Source organism: Malaclemys terrapin, chromosome 7, assembly GCF_027887155.1.
Source record: "Malaclemys terrapin pileata isolate rMalTer1 chromosome 7, rMalTer1.hap1, whole genome shotgun sequence".
Lineage (NCBI taxonomy): Eukaryota > Metazoa > Chordata > Testudines > Emydidae > Malaclemys > Malaclemys terrapin.
Genome location: NC_071511.1, coordinates 108904392 through 108927371, shown reverse-complemented (window position 1 = coordinate 108927371; position 22980 = coordinate 108904392). Strand labels below are relative to the sequence as shown.

The following is a 22980-nucleotide window of genomic DNA, read 5'->3' as shown; positions in this document are numbered from 1 at the left end:
TGCATTAGCGGGACAGAAATATTAAACATAGAGAGTAGAATAAATGGGAGTTTTCCCAATATCTCTAGCAGTAAGAGACTCAGCCAAATAAAATGCAGGTAGTTATTGTTTATGCTTTTACATTTTCTAATGGAGCCACATCACTTCCTGCTGTTTAAGTTACAGGGCCCTTTTGAAAAGAGAATAAAATGTTTGCAGTGTTTTGAGATGTTAGATGGTAACTTCTAGGTTAACTTCTAGCTTTGCCCCTTAAAAATCCAGTCCTGAACTAATGCTGTCAATGACAAAAGTCCCTCAATTGCAAATCAAATAATAATTTATAATTAACATTGAAATACAACTTTGACCCACATCTCCACAAGCAAAAGGTTATTACACTAACTCATTTTTCTACAAAACATGAAATCTAAATCTTGTAAACAACACCACAGTTCTAGATGCTAGTAGTAGTTGCTAGTTCTATCGATTAATTTCTTTTCTCGTCTTTCTGACAGCTTCTGTGGATAACACGACACCGGAAAGAGAGAACTCCTTTTCATCCACCTCCGCACCAGAGACCACTAGGGCAATATCTACCCCAGAATCACGGACTACACCTAATGAAGGTAATGGACAATCAGACTGTCAACATGATGTAAGAAAAATGCTGGAATAAGTTATACAGTTAAATAAAAAGGGAGGACAACATGCCATTCATTCATATGTTTAAAGAGGCTCATCTGTGACCAAAAATATGAAATTTTTGTATTTATGAGATTTGCCTTATTTTGTGTCCTACAAGGTTTGTTGCTTTTATAACTGGTGGATGGAATAGAGAGCTGTGAGGGTCCTATGGCAGTTTGTTTTTATCAAATCAGTTGCAAATCACTTTCAATATCTGTGTGTGGGTTAGTAGTAATGTTGAAGCACCGGGTTAGTATATTTTATTTGAAAATAATCAATAATTAAATCAGAAAAAATCAGCCTTGCGATCTTAATAATATCACAACATCCACCTACAATCAAGGAAGTCATGCTTTTAAAAAGGCTCAATCCAGTCCTGAACTAATGCTGTCAATGACAAAAGTCCCCCAATTGCAAATCAAATAATAATTTATAATTAACATTGAAATACAACTTTGACCCACATCTCCACAAACAAAAGGTTATTACACTAACTCATTTTTCAACAAAACATGAAATCTAAATCTTTTAAACAACACCACAGTTCTAGGTACAAGTAGTAGTTGCTAGTCCTATCGATTAATTTCTTTCCTCGTCTTTCTGACAGCTTCTGTGGATAACACGACACCGGAAAGAGAGAACTCCTTTTCATCCACTTTCACGCCAGAGAGCACTGGAGCAATATCAACCCCACAACCAGAGAATAGAGCTAATGAAGGTAAGGGAAATTGGAGTGTGAACATATGCTAAGAAAAAATGCTAGAATAAGTTATACATTAAATAAATAAGCAAGACCAGATGCCATTCATTCATACGTTTAAAGAGGCTCATCTGTGACCAAAAATATGAAATTTTTATATTTATGAGATTTGCCTTATTTTGTGTCCTACAAGATTTGTTGCTTTTATAACTGGTGGATGGAATAGAGAGCTGTGAGGGTCCTATGGCAGTTTGTTTTTATCAAATCAGTTGCAAATCACTTTCAATATCTGTGTGTGGGTTAGTAGTAATGTTGAAGCACATTACTAGGTGCAAGTGGTAGTTGCTAGTTCTATCGATTAATTTCTTTCCTCGTCTTTCTGACAGCTTCTGTGGATAACACGACACCGGAAAGAGAGAACTCCTTTTCATCCACCTCCGCACCAGAGACCACTAGGGCAATATCTACCCCAGAATCACGGACTACACCTAATGAAGGTAATGGACACTCAGGCTGTCAACATGATGTAAGAAAAATGCTGGAATAAGTTATACAGTTAAATAAAAAGGGAGGACAACATGCCATTCATTCATATGTTTAAAGAGGCTCATCTGTGACCAAAAATATGAAATTTTTGTATTTATGAGATTTGCCTTATTTTGTGTCCTACAAGGTTTGTTGCTTTTATAACTGGTGGATGGAATAGAGAGCTGTGAGGGTCCTATGGCAGTTTGTTTTTATCAAATCAGTTGCAAATCACTTTCAATATCTGTGTGTGGGTTAGTAGTAATGTTGAAGCACCGGGTTAGTATATTTTATTTGAAAATAATCAATAATTAAATCAGAAAAAATCAGCCTTGCGATCTTAATAATATCACAATATCCACCTACAATCAAGGAAGTCATGCTTTTAAAGAGGCTCAATCCAGTCCTGAACTAATGCTGTCAATGACAAAAGTCCCCCAATTGCAAATCAAATAATAATTTATAATTAACATTGAAATACAACTTTGACCCACATCTCCACAAACAAAAGGTTATTACACTAACTCATTTTTCAACAAAACATGAAATCTAAATCTTTTAAACAACACCACAGTTCTAGGTGCAAGTAGTAGTTGCTAGTCCTATCGATTAATTTCTTTCCTCGTCTTTCTGACAGCTTCTGTGGATAACACGACACCGGAAAGAGAGAACTCCTTTTCATCCACTTTCACGCCAGAGAGCACTGGAGCAATATCAACCCCACAACCAGAGAATAGAGCTAATGAAGGTAAGGGAAATTGGAGTGTGAACATATGCTAAGAAAAAATGCTAGAATAAGTTATACAGTTAAATGAATAAGCAAGACCAGATGCCATTCATTCATACGTTTAAAGAGGCTCATCTGTGACCAAAAATATGAAATTTTTATATTTATGAGATTTGCCTTATTTTGTGTCCTACAAGATTTGTTGCTTTTATAATGGTGGATGGAATAGAGAGCTGTGAGGGTCCTATGGCAGTTTGTTTTTATCAAATCAGTTGCAAATCACTTTCAACATCTGTGTGTGGGTTAGTAGTAATGGGGGGAGGGATAGCTCAGTGGTTTGAGCATTAGCCTGCTAAACCCAGGGTTATGAGTTCAATCCTTGAGGGGGCCACTTGGGGATCTGGGGCAAAATCAGTACTTGGTCCTGCTAGTGAAGGCAGGGGGCTGGACTTGATGACCTTTCAAGGTCCCTTCCAGTTCTAGGAGATGGGATATCTCCATTAATTTAATTTAATTTTAATGTTGAAGCACATTACTAGGTGCAAGTGGTAGTTGCTAGTTCTATCGATTAATTTCTTTCCTCGTCTTTCTGACAGCTTCTGTGGATAACACGACACCGGAAAGAGAGAACTCCTTTTCATCCACTTTTACGCCAGAGAGCACTGGAGCAATATCAACCCCACAACCAGAGAATAGAGCTAATGAAGGTAAGGGAAATTGGAGTGTGAACATATGCTAAGAAAAAATGCTAGAATAAGTTATACAGTTAAATAAATAAGCAAGACCAGATGCCATTCATTCATACGTTTAAAGAGGCTCATCTGTGACCAAAAATATGAAATTTTTGTATTTATGAGATTTGCCTTATTTTGTGTCCTACAAGGTTTGTTGCTTTTATATAATATCTAAAGTAGCTCAGCTGTGACCAAAACTGCAAAATTTTAGAAATTATTCTCTACGTGTATAATTTTTACTTTTCTTCACAGAGGTTTTCTTTAATTGCTCTTTACTTAGTAACTGTTTAAAGTACTGGGAATTCTTTTTTTTTTATTCTTCCGCATTAACGAATACTGGCTACAGAATCCCTGGACAATCTGGTAAAACATTTACATAATTTCTGGTATGTACTTGACAATATCCAGAAATGTCTTTCGGCTGGATTTTTTTCTTTTTCTTTTCAGCCTTCTTTCTTAACTTCTGCAGTCTTTTGGGTTTCTCGCACTTCCCAAACGACTACTGTGTCAACAGTCCTGTAGGCATGGAGCCAAGTGTCTTCCCATCCTCTCTCTTTTCCATCACTCCCTACCTAAACTTTGAATGTTCCTCTTTGAACTCACTAAATCAAGTGATATTACCAGAGGACCAAAGGAAGATACACAACTGATCTTCAAAAAGTTGATAGATATAACGTGAGAAACAACATTCTAACCTCAGTGTAAGGTGCATTTGTGTGTGTGTGTGTGGTAAATTAAACATGAGACAATCATCCACCAAGAGGACAATGTATTAGCGGGACAGAAATATTAAACATAGAGAGTAGAATAAATGGGAGTTTTCCCAATATCTCTAGCAGTAAGAGACTCAGCCAAATAAAATGCAGGTAGTTATTGTTTATGCTTTTACATTTTCTAATGGAGCCACATCACTTCCTGCTGTTTAAGTTACAGGGCCCTTTTGAAAAGAGAATAAAATGTTTGCAGTGTTTTGAGATATTAGATGGTAACTTCTAGGTTAACTTCTAGCTTTGCCCCTTAAAAATCCAGTCCTGAACTAATGCTGTCAATGACAAAAGTCCCTCAATTGCAAATCAAATAATAATTTATAATTAACATTGAAATACAACTTTGACCCACATCTCCACAAGCAAAAGGTTATTACACTAACTCATTTTTCTACGAAACATGAAATCTAAATCTTGTAAACAACACCACAGTTCTAGATGCTAGTAGTAGTTGCTAGTTCTATCGATTAATTTCTTTTCTCGTCTTTCTGACAGCTTCTGTGGATAACACGACACCGGAAAGAGAGAACTCCTTTTCATCCACCTCCGCACCAGAGACCACTAGGGCAATATCTACCCCAGAATCACGGACTACACCTAATGAAGGTAATGGACAATCAGACTGTCAACATGATGTAAGAAAAATGCTGGAATAAGTTATACAGTTAAATAAAAAGGGAGGACAACATGCCATTCATTCATATGTTTAAAGAGGCTCATCTGTGACCAAAAATATGAAATTTTTGTATTTATGAGATTTGCCTTATTTTGTGTCCTACAAGGTTTGTTGCTTTTATAACTGGTGGATGGAATAGAGAGCTGTGAGGGTCCTATGGCAGTTTGTTTTTATCAAATCAGTTGCAAATCACTTTCAATATCTGTGTGTGGGTTAGTAGTAATGTTGAAGCACCGGGTTAGTATATTTTATTTGAAAATAATCAATAATTAAATCAGAAAAAATCAGCCTTGCGATCTTAATAATATCACAACATCCACCTACAATCAAGGAAGTCATGCTTTTAAAAAGGCTCAATCCAGTCCTGAACTAATGCTGTCAATGACAAAAGTCCCCCAATTGCAAATCAAATAATAATTTATAATTAACATTGAAATACAACTTTGACCCACATCTCCACAAACAAAAGGTTATTACACTAACTCATTTTTCAACAAAACATGAAATCTAAATCTTTTAAACAACACCACAGTTCTAGGTACAAGTAGTAGTTGCTAGTCCTATCGATTAATTTCTTTCCTCGTCTTTCTGACAGCTTCTGTGGATAACACGACACCGGAAAGAGAGAACTCCTTTTCATCCACTTTCACGCCAGAGAGCACTGGAGCAATATCAACCCCACAACCAGAGAATAGAGCTAATGAAGGTAAGGGAAATTGGAGTGTGAACATATGCTAAGAAAAAATGCTAGAATAAGTTATACAGTTAAATAAATAAGCAAGACCAGATGCCATTCATTCATACGTTTAAAGAGGCTCATCTGTGACCAAAAATATGAAATTTTTGTATTTATGAGATTTGCCATATTTTGTGTCCTACAAGGTTTGTTGCTTTTATAACTGGTGGATGGAATAGAGAGCTGTGAGGGTCCTATGGCAGTTTGTTTTTATCAAATCAGTTGCAAATCACTTTCAACATCTGTGTGTGGGTTAGTAGTAATGTTGAAGCACATTACTAGGTGCAAGTGGTAGTTGCTAGTTCTATCGATTAATTTCTTTCCTCGTCTTTCTGACAGCTTCTGTGGATAACACGACACCGGAAAGAGAGAACTCCTTTTCATCCACTTTTACGCCAGAGAGCACTGGAGCAATATCAACCCCACAACCAGAGAATAGAGCTAATGAAGGTAAGGGAAATTGGAGTGTGAACATATGCTAAGAAAAAATGCTAGAATAAGTTATACAGTTAAATAAATAAGCAAGACCAGATGCCATTCATTCATACGTTTAAAGAGGCTCATCTGTGACCAAAAATATGAAATTTTTGTATTTATGAGATTTGCCTTATTTTGTGTCCTACAAGGTTTGTTGCTTGTAGAACTGGTGGATAGAATGGAGAGCTGCGAGGCAGTGTCATGTGGCTGTTTACTTGAATGGAATGTGGGGAACAGTTTGTGATGATTCCTGGGATATGGCAGGGCTGTACAGGTCAAACGAGCCATACCAAGAGGCAGAAGGTTACTGGGCTATAGGGGTATCTGTATTCAGAATTAGTTACTGACTTTAGAACAGGCAGCCACATGTGGGTGTAAGTGCTAAAAGGCTTTGGTAGGGGGCTATGAAGGAATGTCCCTCGATGAAAGAAATGTAAAATTCAATGTGTACTTCTAGAATAAAAGCAGCCAAGAGGATATTCAATCACAGCCTATTTGGTAAGTGTGTAGGGAGCCACATAAAGATCTCAGGCCTGGCCACTTTAGTGTGTAGAAAAAAGGAAATAATGTTGAGTTATGACATCAACAAGAAAAATGCATGAAAAGTTATACAGTTAAATAAATAGACAGGACCAGATGACATTCAGTCATGCTTTCTAAAGAGGGTTATCTCCAACCAAAATTTCAGAAATGGTATTTATAAGATCTGCATGAAAAATACAAGACATAAAATTAGGACATTACTGTCCACAGAAATTACATGCAACAATTATACTTTGAAAAATTTATTAAGATATCCCTGCAAGCCAGCTTATCTAATTGTTTCAGGCAATTGTTAAGTATATATGGTGCCACATAATGATCTTGGGCATGGCCTCTTTAATGTGTAGAAGAAAGAAAATAGCATTCAACATTCAATAGCATCAACATTCAGAAAGGGAAGTGTTCAGCTGGATATGGAAATAGGTATTCAGTCAAGCTTTCTAAAGTAGCTCAGCAATAACCAAAAATGCAAAATTTTAGAAATGATTCTTTCCATGTAGATGTATAATTTTTTCCTTTTCCTTTAATCGCTTATCTAACGCAGTAAGTGGTAGTGCTATTAGGCTTTAATCTTCTATGTGGACCTGCCACTAGAGGAAATGAGGATGCACAATTTGTCAGCGTGTTTCAGAGCTATTTGCTAGATAACAGAAGAATGCTGAGAATGCTCAGGAATAATGGGTTCCATTCCACATTCTGGAGGCAGGCGCACTTGCTGTAGTGCTTACAGACCCTTCTGCCCCTTTGCCTGCCCCAGTCTCTCCCTGTCCCTTCAATATTTATCCTCTTGACTACTATCCACGTCCCTTTTCCAGCGACTATCGTCCCTGGCTCCCTGCCCACTCTTATCTTCAACCCTAGCTCCTGACCTTCTCCCATCACCTATTTATTTTTTTCTGTTCTGTTTTTGTTTTACCAGCTCCTCCATTTACCACAGAGAAGTCCATTACAACTTGAAAGTATTTCCTTAGCTTTGCCTTGCTAAACTTTTACACCTGATCCATTTTAAATGTTAGTTTAAAGCGGGGATCGGCAACGTTTGGCACGCGGCTCGCCAGGGTAAGCACCCTGGCGGGCCGGGCCAGTTTATTTACCTGCTGACGCGACAGGTTCGGCCGATTGCGGCCCCCACTCGCCGCAGTTTGCCGTCCCGGGCCAATGGGGGCGGCGAGAAGCGGCACAGGTGAGGGATGTGCTGGCTTCCCTCTGCCCCCATAGGCCCAGGATGGCGAACCGCGGCCAGTGGGGGCCGCGATCGGCCGAACCTGCCGCATCAGCAGGTAAATAAACTGGCCCGGCCCGCCAGGATGCTTACCCTGGCAAGCTGCGTGCCAAACGTTGCCGACTCCTGATTTAAAGAGTAGCCTATAATTTCATAATTAACTTAATAGACTTGGGTAAAGTATCTAAGTGACTTGGGAGAATAATTCCAATCTTCAATACTCTCGGCTTCAGAGTCCAAGCTCCAGCTTGAGCCCGAATGTCTGCACAGGTATTTTTAGTGGTCTGGCGTGAGCCCCATAAGCTTGAGTCTATACACTGGGCTCTGAGGGCTTGTCTACACTTACTGGGGGAGCCACAAGTGGTGATCGATGCATGGGCAATAGATTTAGCGGGTCTAGTAAAGACCCGCTATCGACTGCAGATTACTCTCCTGTCGACTCCTGTACTACACCGGATTGAGAAGAGTTGGTGGATTTGATGGGAGACTGTCTCCCGTCGACATTAGTAGTGTGTCCCCCGTGGTAAGTAGATTTAAGCTACGTCGATTTGAGTTAAGCTATTCAAGTAATTCAAATTGTGTAGCTTAGATCAAATTTCCCCTGTAGTGTAGACAAGGACAACTCACTGCCACGGGATCCTGCATGCCATGTAGATGTACCCATTGACTCCTAGGTGCCTAAGTCCCTTTGGCAGATGGAACTTAAGCTCCACTTGGATGCTTTTGAAAATGTCTCCAGTGCTTTACGTACATATAGCCCCAAAAGATCAGAATCCTAAAGAAATTAGTACAAACTCTGTCCCAGTCCAGCCATCTTTTAGATATTTTCAGTAGGATATTATTCCTATAGTTGGTTCCATTTCAAATTCTTCCATCTTTTTTTCTGGTATCCTTTCACCATAGATGATCTGTATTGGAATATCTAAATCACTGGGAATTGTTATAAGCAACAGAGGGTCCTGTGGCACCTTTGAGACTAACAGAAGTATTGGGAGCATAAGCTTTCGTGGGTAAGAACCTCACTTCTTGCATCTGAAGAAGTGAGGTTCTTACCCATGAAAGCTTATGCTCCCAATACTTCTGTTAGTCTCAAAGGTGCCACAGGACCCTCTGTTGCTTTTTACAGATTCAGACTAACACGGCTATCCCTCTGATACTTGGGAATTGTTATATTAGTTAACTGCAGAACAAACAGGAAAAGCGCAAATAGTCTTAATTTATAAGACATCCATACCACCAAATATACAAGCTACTGTTTTGTATCATTAGTTTCACAGCAGTCAAATAGTGTTTTTAAATAATTTTTTTCAGTCCAGAGGAAATTCCTCACTTATCTTTTTTAACTTTATAAAGTGCTATGCACAGCTATAGCAGTATAAAAATATAAAACAAAGAAACCAATTATTTTCAGCTGTGATTAATAATGCAAAGGCTTAGAGTCAATGCAGATCACCAGATATATACAGGTGAATGTATCTGATTGCTCACAAACCCAGTCTGGGTATTTTTGTGGTCTAGGGGAGACCCCAACAGGTATCAAATACTTAGTTACATTTGTAGCTTGGTATATATTTTCTCTCTCTCTTTCTCTCTCTCTCTCTCTCAGGGATACTATTTTAATTTTGTTGTCTTCTTTTTCTATTGCCAGCTATAGTTACCACACAAGAGACCAGTACAACTAGTAAGTCTTTTCTCACTCTTGCCTTACGGAATGTTCTTTTCAATATGTGATCCATGTTTACAAACCTATTGAAGGGTAGCCCTTAAATTCACAGTGGATTTCTTGAATTCTCACTTCGATTTGTACACATACACATCTGTATTCTCATGGACATAGCAGATATCTGCAGAAGCAAATGCAATATTTCTTAATCTGGTTTTCTTTTCTCTTAAATAGAAAATTATTCTGGGAGCAACTCCATTTCAGATTTTTTTAACTCATTTTCTTGTCTCCCAACAAATAATGGTGTGGACACAAATCCGTATGGCCCTGTATATAGTATCCATGGTACCTTCCCTACCAGATTTAATAATTTTATTTTAAGTTGAATTTATGCGTCCATAAAATCCTATTTGCTCTGCAGGGTTTGGAGTTGACCTCTGGTTCTTTTGCACGGATGAATTAAATGGCAAGAAACAAAGAGGAAACTTATGGTACTTTCCCCCTTCCAGGCCCCCATCACATTGTTTTCCCCACAGCAGCAAGCATTCTAGCTTATTGCAATAGCACATGTCAGATGTAATTTCACTTTATTTTTGTCAGTAACTCAAAGTTTATTGAAATATCTCTTTCGTAAAGTATTTAATTTTGGCTTTTTTTTTTATTATTATTTACCAGTTCCTCCAGCTACTACACAGGAGCCCATTACTACATGTAAGTTTGTATTCCAAATTTAAAGAGTGGCCTGTTATTGCACAGGCTGTTCTCGATTCCTGTCTCCACTGCTTTACAGAAATCTACCTGTATTCCCATGGAAAGAGCAGATGTCTGCAGAAGTAAAGCCATTTTCCTCTTCTCTGATTTCCTTACTATGTTGACAGTAGACAATTATTCCATAGTTGGCTCCTTTTCCCATCCTTCTAAGCCCTTGTCTATACTGGAGAGGGTATGGCACTGCCATAAGCAACTACAGGTGAAAATTCTTAGTTTAGATGAGCTGCACCAGTGCAAGCTGTGCTTTGTACCAAACGGTCTCACCCCCAGGTCCTTCTCTTTTCTGAGAGGGTCTGGGAGGCCAAGGCTCTCAAGCAGTTTTTCAGTCAGGAGCCCCTTCTTTCAGGTGACAGGGAGTTCTGACTTGCAGTCCTGCTGGCCTGAGCAGGGATCCTCCTTTTTAAGGGTCCACCCATCTCGAGGTCTGACAAGCCTTACAGGTGTGTTGCATTGAGGGTGACTGTGCCCAGAGCTCTTTAATTCTTTCCTGATTGGAGGTAGGGATCTGCCCCACTACATCCATACAGACATTTGTGAGCTCCAGTGATGTCTGCTTCCATAAGACCGGATGCAAACTGCAAGGTCTAGAACTAAACCTTCAATTTTTCTGCATGGAGGAATGAGCTCCTAATGGAAAAATGTGAATTGAACTGCATAAGAGGAAGGGGATACCGGTGGTAATTTCCTCCCTTCAGCTCCCCATCCCATTGGTTTCCCCAAAGCAGCAATGAGCCGTCTCATTGTAATAGCTCATCCCACATATAATTGTACTTTATTTTTATCAGCAACTCATAACATTTGTATATGTGGGTTGCATAAACTATTAAAATTTGTCTTTCATTTTCTTTCTGCAGTACCAACTCCTCCACCTACCACACGAGAGCCCAGTACTTCAAGTAAGTGAGAGAATAGTATTCCTGTTTCCTTGCCTATTTGAAGACAGACCTGTAATTTCACAGTGTGTTTACTTGATTCCTATCTCCTGTGGTTTACATAAACATGCCAACACTCCAGAGTAAATCCATGGTGCTCTACTGTGGTTTCCTTACTAATCTGACGGTGGGAAATTATTCTGGTGTTGTCTCCTTTTCAAATTCCTCTAACCCCTAATCTACACTGGAGAGGTTTTGTAGCTATTCATTTAGCAGCACTAGTACAAATCCCTACTCTGGATGTGTTGCAAAAGTTCAAGTACCACTGAAGACTTGGGCATGCCTTACTCACATAGATATATCCAGACTTTGCTTTTCAAATGTCAGGCTTACCTTAGGACAGCCTTGGTGTTAGCGTCTTAGTTACATTTGTAGCTTGGTATATATTTTCCCTCTCTCTCTTTCTCAGAGATGCTATTTTAATTTTGTTGTCTTCACATAAATATATCCAGACTTTGCCTTTCAAATGTCAGGCTTACCTTAGGACAGCCTTGATGTTAGCACTAACTGAGTCTCAGTTACATTTGTAGCTTGGTATATATTTTCTCTGTCTCTCTCTCTCTTTCAGGGATGATGTTTTAGGTTATGTCTTTCCTTTCTGCAGTATCTCATAACGTTCATTTCAATGTCTCTTTAATAAACATGCTACTTTAATTTTGTCATCTTCTTTTTGTATTGCCAGCAATACTCCTTACCACACAGCAGACCAGTATGACTAGTAAGTCTTTTCTCATTCTTGCCTGACAGAATGTTTTTTTCAATATGTGATCCATGTTTACATGCCTATTGAAGGGTAGCCCTTAAATTTACAGTGCATTTGCTGAATTTTCATTTCTACTTGTATACATACACACCTGTATTCAATGGATATAGCAGCTATCTGCAGAAGCAAATAAAATATTTTAATCTAGCTTTCTTTTCTGTTTGTTCAGTAAAAAAATACTCTGGGGGCAGCTCCCTTTCAGATTTTTCTAACTCATTTTCTTGTCCCCCCACAAATAATGGTGTGAACACAGCTGTGTATGGCCCTGTATATAGTATCCATGGTACCTTCCCTATCAGATTTAATCATTTTATCTTAAGCTGAATTTCTGCACCTATCTTTTTTGATTTATCAGTGAACTGCTATGCCTACTGAGTGCCAGATTCACTGCCACCAACATGGGCCTTTCAGTTTATACCCATTTGAGTCAGAGGAGGGATGATTGGCACAGAGAGGGGATACCTTCAGAATCAGTGCATCTCCCAGTTGATCTGTTGGTGTCCTGTCCCCCGGAGCAGGCTCCTGATGGATCGGTGTTGTGAGGAGTTTGCATCGTGGCACACACACTGCTGATCAGTTTACCACCACCAGGGAATAACTATGCCCCAAATGTTATTGGGGAACAATAATCATATTGTGTAAATAGAATGAGACCACCCAAGACATTGTAATTAATTAATCTAAGACATTATTTGGACTAGTCCTGTAGCCCACTGTTCTTCCTTGCTTCAGCTAAGAAACATGTATCTAGATCAGTGGTTCTCAAATTTGGGCCGCCGCTTGTTCAGGGAAAGCCCCTGGGCGGGCTAGGCCAGTTTGTTTACCTGCCGTGTCCGCAGGTTCAGCCAATCGCGGCTCCCACTGGCCGCGGTTTGCCACTCCAGGCCAATGGGGGCAGCGGGAAGTGGCAGCCAGCACATCCCTCGGCCTGCGCCGCTTCCCGCAGCCCCCATTGTCCTGGAGCGGCGAACCACGATCAGCCGAACCTGCGGGTCTTCGGCGGTGGGGGGTCCTTCCACTCTGCGTCTTCGAGGAACTTTGGCAGCGGGTCCCGGAGCGAGTAGAGGACGGCGGCCCAAGTTTGAGAACCACTGATCTAGATTACAGTTTCTAGTGACTATTACTAAACTGTGTTTTCTTTTTCTCTCATCTTTGTCAGTCTCTGACCATTACATAGCATCAGGAGAAACGGGTATTTATTAATTCATTTTATTGTAGTTATTTGTTTGCTCCAATTTATTTCTTTTTAAATAGTACTAGTGTCCTCAAAGTTGGCACCACTGACCTACTGTTTGAAAGTCCCAGCTGACAAAAATAAATAATAATAATAATAAAAAGGTTTTGTCTGAAATTCGCAGAAATCTGCTAAGCTTTAACGTTGAGTACAGTTTTGGAGAAGGTGCTATGTATTTTGGCCAAATTATATTAACCACAACAACCTGAGAAGAAAATAAACCATTACATATTTGGAGCCATATGCCATCTTAGAGCCAGATGGAATAAAATAAAAACCCCACCCTCAAACTTTTGTCCATTTTCTGTGCCACACGATAGATATTAGAAACACAGGGTTTCTGACCCTGCTGACGTCAATGGAAGATTTGCCATAGACATCCATGGGGCCAGAATTTCACTGTAAATCTTTAAACTTCAATGTATTCCATACTATGGTACTGGTCATGTTTTCTTGTAGTATTTACATAATAAAAGCTTCATATACCCTTTATCTACCCCCAAGAGAGCCAGAGATCTCAATGGATGTATTATGTCTGGATCAATGACAAGATAGAAGCCTAAATCAGAAACATAGTGATGGTGTCCTATAGTTTTGAAAATTCATTTCCCTGCTTTTCCAAACCATGTCACTGACACTGGTGAGCAAAGAGGGCAGGTGTTCAGGTTGTGTTGAAGTCCCTTACAATGAAAGCTGGAGAGCAGTTTGTGATGATGGCTGGGATACAAAAGACACAGATATTGTGTGCAGGCAGCTTCGGTGTGGACTGGTTATTTCAGCCCCAGTTAGTGCCCATTATGATGAAGGCTCAGGAAGTATCCTCCTGGATGATGTGCAGTGCAAGGGAGTTAAATCAGTGGCAGTGCTGTCTTAGAGGGTGGCATAGACATAACTGTGGCCATCAAGAAAATGCCAGTGTAATATGTTCAGGTACTTCAGCGGGCTGTGTCTCAGACTCTGGGTTAGGTTTCCCTAAGATGTATATCACTGCAGTATTTGTTTATTTTTTGAACTAATATGTATTTCCAAGTTCAGTGCACCAGTCGGATTACACAACCCACAAAATGCTTAGATAATGTGCGGGGATCTCCTTGCCCAATGGGACACATGTTTTAAAAAGGCATCTTGGTTGTAACTACAAAGTATGAGCACTTGTGTGCAAATAGTTAATGAAACATGGAAACTCTTCTCCGGATGCAAAATAAGTATTTGAGAATGCAATTGCCTGTCCATGCAGAAATACACAAAGAGCTTAATCTTCTTCCCATTTAAGCTAATAGTAATTCCCCTTTTCAATTTTAAGCAGGGATTTTTTTTCATTAGATTAGTCTTTGGAAACTGATGGTAAATGGCAGCTCTATTCATCAGAACATTTTCTATTAATATTTTCAAAATCCGTTCTAATTTTATTGCTTACACTGTATGTTAACTGATTACACTATAATCATAATAATAACTAATGCATGAAGCGTCATGAACTATCGTTAATTTTTGCCTTTTGTTATCTTCTTGCATAGCTCCACCTGATAGTAGTGAACCACCCAAGACACCTGGTAATATTTTCTTATCCTTCTTTTACTACTGTACTGTAAGTTTGGATAAGAGAAACTAGTTGGGAAAGCCTGATTAGGCCATTTTATTTGGTGTCTATTGCACCTGTTAGGCATATTTGGACCCTCGTGGCTTTCTCTGATGGTCACTGCTTTGGAGGCTGTTGGGGCCCATAAGCGATGGGTGGCTTTCTAGTGTGACCCAGTAATACAGTTTTAAAATTCCAAATATTCTGTGTTTCTAGTACTCACTGTGGTGTACAGCCCCAGACAACGCAGACTTTAAATGTTGCAGTGTCAGAGACCAACAGTAAGGTGGCAGATACGCTGAGCTCCAACAGAAAAGAATCTTCATTGTTAGGGAACTTCAGAGAAACTTCGTCATGGAGGATGGCCAAGGAGCGGGAAGGGGTTCAGAAAGCCTCCAGGAACAAATCAAGAAAGGGAGGAAAGTAGGAAAAAAGAGGGAAAAGTTTTGAGATCCATCAGAGAAGGAAATGTGGAGGACATCTGAAGACAATGGTGAAGCCAAAGAGGGATGCAGATTGTCCCATTAACTAACATGTTTTAAGCAAGGGCTCAAGTTCTACAGATTTTGGTAACAGCATGTTGCTCTAGTAGAAGCAGCTGTGTTTGGTAGTGTGCATGGAGAGAAGGAGCCAGTCTGCACTTGTATACTTTATCATTAAGCTAAGTCTGCATTTTTAGAGTGGTCTTCATATGGATTGATAGGCCAGTTAATTGAACCCGTGTTCACTGCACCTTGCTGGAGTGGGTGTCTGGGCCAAGGATCACAAAAAGCAGATCATGGGTTATTGCTGTGACCTAACTCTGAGCTCACCCTCTTAGGCAGCATAAATAACTATGGAATCAAACTAACGTATGTAACTTCAGTATTAATTCCATAAGGGAGCTAGGCAGGGGAAGTAAACTTTCAGTGGTGTCAATCTTCGCAATAAAGAAATGGCAAATTCATTTTCTCTCCACCCAGCTGTTATTTCCAGGATAGTTAATATTTTGTGAGGCCAACTGCTTGCCAGTAATGTGAACATAATATACAGCAGCATTTTAATAACTACTGGATTTATATACATGCTTCAATATTGTTTACTGATATTAAAATTTTCCATCTAGTGGCACTTACATGTCTCCCAGAATACATGCGTGCAGTCATTAGAAAAGCCTATATCAGGTCAAAAGGCTATTTTTCATGGAATTTTCACTTGAATGACCCAACCTGTAGACCTATGGTTACAAAATCCGATGTTATATTCCATATACCTTATGATGGCTGTGGTACAAAAAGTAAGGTAAGAGTTTACATCTGAAAATACTCTATATCGAAATAATTTATTAAAATTACTTATTAATGAAAAGTTTTCAGAGTAACTCTGTGCTTTTAAGATTCCTAAAAGATTCCCAATGGGGAAGAAAACACTGTAAAATTTATATCACCATATAGTTTTGTGAACGCCAACAGCTGGGGGAATGAGCTGGGGACCTCTAGAACTGAAAGAATGAGCAGTTACAACTGGAGCTAAAGAGCCAAAGTTCCTTAGCCAGCCTTGTAATAGACTCATATCCTCTATAAATTGGGCACAGATGGGCACCTCTAACACACCTACACAGTAATAGGTTTATTGGTAATCATAACTCAAAGGAAAAGTTCAAGGATCCAGTCCTGGTCCAGATGAAATTTGTGGCAAAATTACTGACTTCAGGGGAAGCACAATCAAACTTTCTTTCCCCACATTTTTGCTTCAGGGTTTGTTGGGTTCTGGATGGTTTAAGGATTTGGATAGGGTGCTGGCTGCTTATTTTGGACAATTAGAGAGACACGGTGGGTGAGGTAATATCTTTTATCAGACCAATTTCTGTTGGTGAGAGAGAAAAGCTTTCGAGCCAAACAGAGCTCTTCACTGAAGTTTGTCCAATAAAAGATATTACCTCACCCACCTTGTCTCTCTAAAATCTTGGGACCAAGACGTCTATAACTACACTGCATATTTTGGACAATGTATTTTCCTTTGTTCTGTGGAAGCAGTATGTGTCTTGTTCAATAATGCACTTGGGCCTTGAGACTTTAGAAATCCTGTTTTCTTGAATTAAAAGAGAAAGAAGTGCATAGCCTTGTGCTGGCTCTCTGCACAGGGCTGAATTTCTCCCACTGCAGCAACTAGCAAAGAAAACCATGAGATTCACCAAAGATCCCAAAGGTTCAGTACAGAGTATCATCTTATGTGCAGCACCATACAACTGCTGGAAGAGTACAATAGGGTATATAAGAACTCTAGGCACAATGGCTGCCACAATTCATCAAGAAAATTGTGATCCCATTACAACATACGTATAGATACCGTAGCTGGCCTATCTTTTGTTAGGTTGTCACACCACTGAGGACCCATATAGCTACTTCCCTATCTACCTCCATATACTGATGCCAGGTTCAAACCTGCAGACATTAATCATGCAAGATTCCCATTGAGATAATTTGGAATCCTGTATGTGCAAGATCTGTTGCATCAGGCATCCCACCTCCATCTTTATGTCCAATTAACAAATCACATGATGTTGAAGAAAATGAAAACTAAATTATGGCCAAAACACAGCAACAGATTAAAACCTTCCACCCTTCTTAGACCTAGAAAGGAAACAAGACCAATAGAAGTTACAGATGAGAAATGCATATTAGATCATTCAGTCCATCTCTCTGCCTGGGCACACTTGTCTCCTACAGTGCTTTTTCCAGTGTTTTGCCCAGTCTAGTTTAAATATTCCACACAATGGGTCTTCCTTCACAAGCCTCAAGAGACATACCCTACTACAGTTTACCATCAAGACATTTTTTCTTGGTATTCAAACTAAATTTTCCCTCTGTTCATTTCATGCAAAACCAATGATCTAGCATAGGGGTTCTCAAACTTCATTGCACTGCGACCCCCTTCTGACAACAAAAATTACTACATGACCCCAGGAGGGTGGACCAAAGCTTGAGCTCGCCTGAGCCCCACTATCTTGGGGGGGGGGAGCCAAAGCCCAAGCCCCATTTCCCTGGGCGGAGGGGTCGGGGGGGGCAAAGTCCAAGGGCTTCAATCCCAGGCAGCAGGGCCTGTAAACTGAGCCCTGACACCCAGGGGGTGGGGCTCGGGCTTTGACTTCAGCTCCGGGCCCCAGCAAGTCTAACACCAACCCTGGCAACCCCATTAAAATGGGGTCACGACCCACTTTGGGGTCCTGACCCACAGTTTGAGAACGGCTGATCTAGCATAAAAGAGGATCTAAAAATATTCAAGCTGAAACCACTTTTTCACCCGTAATCATCTGACTTTCGGATAACTTGTAGTGCATTTCAGCTGTCTAGATTATAATATTTCAACAAGACTTTCGAAGCACTATACTCTGTATTTTATCCAATGTTTTAACAGGTAAATAATGGGACTATTGACTACTCCAACACAGTCAGAGCATCCACTTCTGATAAGTTCATCCCCAGGGCAAAGAGGCCTCAGTTACATTTCACTTGCAGAATGAACCAGAGCATGATAGTGGACATCATGCACATCGTCAACGAGTCCGACTCTTTAGAAACTGATGAAACTCAGTATGGACAATTCAATGTGAAACTTTCCTTTTATGAAGCACCATCATTTTCAAGCCCCGTGAATGATTTCCCATACTTTGTTGACCTAAACCAGGACTTATACATTCAAGCCACTCTCTACAGCCCTGATCCAAATCTGATGTTGTTTATAGACACATGTGTAACATCTCCTGATTCCCATGACTTTACAACTGTGAAATACGATTTAATCAAGAGAGGGTAAGGAAAATATTCACCCCACAGTTTAAAATGATTTTTATATGTAACTAACCTCGTAGGGGGCTACAGCAGGGTTTGAACCTCGGCCTCACAGACCTAAAAGCCTCTAGCACTTTGCGGTAAAGGAATATATATATTAGCTCGCTGCAGTAGCCTTTTATATGAACCAGCCATTAGAAGGAACAAAGAATCACACTTTTTGTAGTGTGGATTACATATAATTCCATGTGTGTATTCTGCATGTGGAAGGATTTGGAAAGAGAAACTAGTTTAAAATCTCTATAGAAATTTCTCATCTCAGTAAAATAAATTGCAGAAATTGTGAAGCAAAGGTTTGGGTTTCTCTTCTTTTGTTTTTTCTTTTTAGAAAATCCAAATGCGAAATAAAAAATAACATTAGAAAGATATCAAGGCTCTTTATCCATAGTTTTGAAAGGTGCTTTCCAAAATATTCTTTTAAAATTCCTTTGTTTGTTTTCAAAATATTTTTGCATTTATTTCATTATTTACACTCCATCTGTGTATTCAGGCATTGCATATGGTGGATGTTTATTAACTTTGTTGTTTAAAATGCACGAAGGAAAGTTCCAGTCAATTTATGATGCAACAAAAGTGTTTATTTTTATGCAGCACTAAGTCACATGGCATAATGCAATATCCATATTTTATTATGGTGTGAGAACAGACTAATTTTATGTATTTTTTTCTTTTTCTCAGGTGTGTAAAAGACGATACCTACACTGCTTACTATTCATCAAACAAAAAAATTGTTCAGTTCCATTTTAAAGCCTTTCAGTTTTTTAATGGATACTCTACAGTTTACCTCCAGTGCAAAATGGTGGTGTGCAAGGTGTATGATACTTCTTCCCGATGCTACCAGGGCTGTGTAACTAGGACCAAGAGAAATACAAGTTCTGGCCAGGAAAATGTGACAGTTGTTGGGCCAGTTAAACTCAAGTAAAAGAATCCCAGTAACTCAGATGGGCGTATTGTCAATTTAATGTGATGTTATTTCAATCGCTTTTAACATAAAAAGGATTGGTTCATTGCATGATTTCCTGCTGATGAGCTCTAGTAACATTTCTACCAGTGTAGCAAACCCTAACAAACAGAGTACCTGATTAGTGATTGTATACATCTGTCTTTACCATTCCCTAATTTCAAATCTGTTGCATTTACTTCCTAGACAAATAAAAGCCTATACTTCTCATCAATAAATAATCTTGGTTATAAAAGTATAGGTGAACCAGGTGATTGATTTTCTGATCTAGACTTTGTGACAACAGAATCTTCTTATGTCTATTCAAATTCCCCCTTTGTTTTACATCATACTACCGCTGAATAGCATGAGTGTTTATAGTTTAAGAACAATTAGCTTATATTATAATTATATAACTATATATTTATCTCAGCTCACAATGATTCACTGCTGAGCTTCATACTTGAAAAGATGGAAATAGAAGCATCTGTGTTTATACTTATTAAGTATAGAATAAATGTGTTATGATGCTTGAAAATTATGGAGATGGACACATTAAAATTGCTTAAAGAGAGAGACATATGGCATGTAAATTCTAAGTTCTGCCTCTAATTTAAGAGATTAGGAGCTTCATGTTTTGTGTCTTGAACTAAATTGATATTGTGACAAAGTTCCTCCTCTATCTTGGTGGGTCCTGCACTTATTGGCGAATTTGCTTGCCTCCGAGATTCACCATGTGGGTTGGGGAACAGCCCAGAGACCTTCCCCTCTGGTAGAACCCACAGTCCAGGTCAATTGGGAGGTTTGGAGGGAACCCGGTCCTGCCCTCTACTCCAGGTTCCAGCCCAGGGCCCTGTGGACTGCAGCTGTCTAGAATGCCTCCTGGAACAACTGCACGACAGCTACAACAACTGCACGACATGGGCTACTTCCCCATGGCCTCCTCCCAACACCTTCTTTATCCTCACCACAGATCCTTCCTCCTGATGTCTGTTAATGCTTGTACTCCTCAGTTCTCCAGCAGCACATCCTCTCACTCCCAGCTCTTTACACACACACACACACACACACACCTCACTAACTGGAGTGAGAGCCTTTTTATACCTTTTTATTCCTGATTAGCCTGTCTGTCCTAATTGATTCTAGCAGCTTCTTCTTAATTGGCTCTAGGTGTCCTAATTAGCCTGCCTGCCTTATTCATAGTTTCATAGATTCTAGGACTGGAAGGGACCTCAAGAGGTCATCGAGTCCAGTCCCCTGCCTGCATGGCAGGACCAAATACTGTCTAGACCATCCCTGATAGACATTTATCTAACCTACTCTTAAATATCTTCATAGATGGAGATTCCACAACCTCCTTAGGCAATTTATTCCAGTGTTTAACCACCCTGACAGTTAGGAACTTTTTCCTAATGTCCAACCTAAACCTCCCTTGCTTCTTGTTCTATCTTTAGAGACTAAGGTGAACAAGTTTTCTCCCTCATCCTTATGACACCCTTTTACATACCTGAAAACTGCTATCATGTCCCCTCTCAGTCTTCTCTTTTCCAAACTAAACAAACCCAATTCTTTCAGCCTTTCTTCATAGGTCATGTTCTCAAGACCTTTAATCATTCTTGTTGCTCTTCTCTGGACCCTCTCCAATTTCTCCACATCTTTTTTGAAATGCGGTGCCCAGAACTGGACACAATACTCCATTTGAGGCCTAACCAGTGCAGAGTAGAGCGGAAGAACGACTTCTCGTGTCTTGCTCACAACACACCTGTTAATACATCCCAGAATCACGTTTGCTTTTTTTGCAACAGCATCACACTGTTGACTCATATTTAGCTTGTGGTCCACTATAACCCCTAGATCCCTTTCTGCCGTACTCCTTCCTAGACAGTCTCTTCCCATTCTGTATGTGTGAAACTGATTTTTTCTTCCTAAGTGGAGCACTTTGCATTTGTCTTTGTTAAACTTCATCCTGTTTACCTCAGACCATTTCTCCAATTTGTCCAGATCATTTTGAATAATGACCTTGTCCTCCAAAGCAGTTGCAATCCCTCCCAGTTTGGTATCATCTGCAAACTTAATAAGTGTACTTTCTATGCCAATATCTAAGTCATTAATGAAGACATTGAACAGAGCCGATCCCAAAACAGACCCCTGTGGAACCCCACTTGTTATGCCTTTCTAGCAGGATTGGGAACCGTTAATAACAACTCTCTGAGTACGGTTATCCAGCCAGTTATGCACCCACCTTATATTAGCCCATCTAAGTTGTATTTGCCTAGTTTATCGATAAGAATATCATGGAGACTGGTTCCAGCAAGTTCCTGTTTGTTCTGGAACTGCCCCTGTTACCTTACCCAGGGAAAAGGGATCTACTTAATCTGGGACTAATATATCTGCCTTCGATCACTCTTCTGTAGCCATCTGGCCTGACCCTGTCACAATATGAAAAGTAAAATGCAGTGGGATTAATATTTTGTATGTTGTATTATTTTAAATAAAGGAAAAGATTTTCTCCATTATACTGTATTGTAGTGTGACTTGAATGATGAGTTTCCAAGAGCCCCTCTTATGTATACACAGTTGTGTAATGCGCTTTGTACTCAGAAAAGTCCACATTACTATCCCCTCCTTCTCTCTTGAATACCAACACACCTGGCTTCCTTGGTCTAAGCGAGGATTAAGGTAAGAACACGTCTGTGGCACTAGCAGGATCATAAGCATTGAAGGGTTTGTAACATCAACTTTCTGCTCCTCAGTAGGCAATATTGAGAATGCAAATGGCAGGTTCAATCCATGAATCCACATACCTTATGAGTAGTTATAGCATGTAATACTATACTGGCGTGGAAGAGATTAGTCATAAACTAATTACATCACCCCCCATGAGAAATAGGCACACTTAAGGGAACAGAAACTCCTAGAATTGCATTTGCTTTCTCACCTAAGGCATGGCAAGACTGGGGTTGTTTCTCCTCCCTTCCACCTTTGGGAGTAGAAGGGGATTCACCTCCAAAATTACTAGATCACCAGGAGCCTGGTGGACAGAACTACCTCTGTGGAGGCCCTGTTCTCCTCTACTGCCTCCAAAGCTCCTCTGTATCCTTGCAACACACCTCAGATAGAGTTGTGCTTCCACAGGTTCCCTGGAAGCTGCTGCTGCTACCAAACCACCTCTTCCTCCCCCTTCCAGGTATAGAAATCTACATGTTGGAAGCAGAAGCAGCCTAACCTATTGCTGGGGCATCCTGGAAGATTTGGTTGGGGAGGTCAATGTCACAAAAGCATGTATGGCCCTGCCCTTTCCAGCCTCTACCCTGTCCCTCCGCTGCATAGCTCAGCTCTCATGGAGCACCTGCAAGAGACACTTCAGCAGGCTCGGGTGATGGAGATCAGGAAGGATGATGGTACATTTAAATTAACTATCTGCCATGTTATGATGTATGTATAGAAAGCTCAGACCAGTGGTCCATCTAGTCCAGTATTCTGTCTCTGACAGTAGCC

General features: G+C 39.9%; 1 protein-coding gene across 1 annotated transcript; it reads left to right on the top strand.

Moving 5' to 3' along the window:
- The first annotated feature begins 4575 nt into the window (after positions 1 to 4575).
- Positions 4576 to 21998, top strand: LOC128840267 (deleted in malignant brain tumors 1 protein). The gene is made up of 12 exons (XM_054034070.1): positions 4576 to 4722; positions 5388 to 5498; positions 5868 to 5978; positions 9419 to 9451; positions 10109 to 10144; positions 11059 to 11100; positions 11819 to 11854; positions 13059 to 13091; positions 14651 to 14686; positions 15818 to 15993; positions 18109 to 18503; positions 19221 to 21998. Exons 7-12 carry the CDS (start codon positions 11848 to 11850, stop codon positions 19462 to 19464), a joined length of 891 nt encoding a protein of 296 aa, XP_053890045.1. The 5' UTR covers positions 4576 to 4722; positions 5388 to 5498; positions 5868 to 5978; positions 9419 to 9451; positions 10109 to 10144; positions 11059 to 11100; positions 11819 to 11847; the 3' UTR covers positions 19465 to 21998.
- The last annotated feature ends 982 nt before the right edge of the window (positions 21999 to 22980 follow it).

Bases quoted from the DNA above. Each gene is read 5' to 3' on its own strand.
- LOC128840267 (XM_054034070.1), top strand. The intron at 14,687-15,817 runs GTAATATTTTCT...TTTTCCATCTAG, and splicing joins TGAACCACCCAAGACACCTG to TGGCACTTACATGTCTCCCA. The intron at 15,994-18,108 runs GTAAGAGTTTAC...ATGTTTTAACAG, and splicing joins GCTGTGGTACAAAAAGTAAG to GTAAATAATGGGACTATTGA.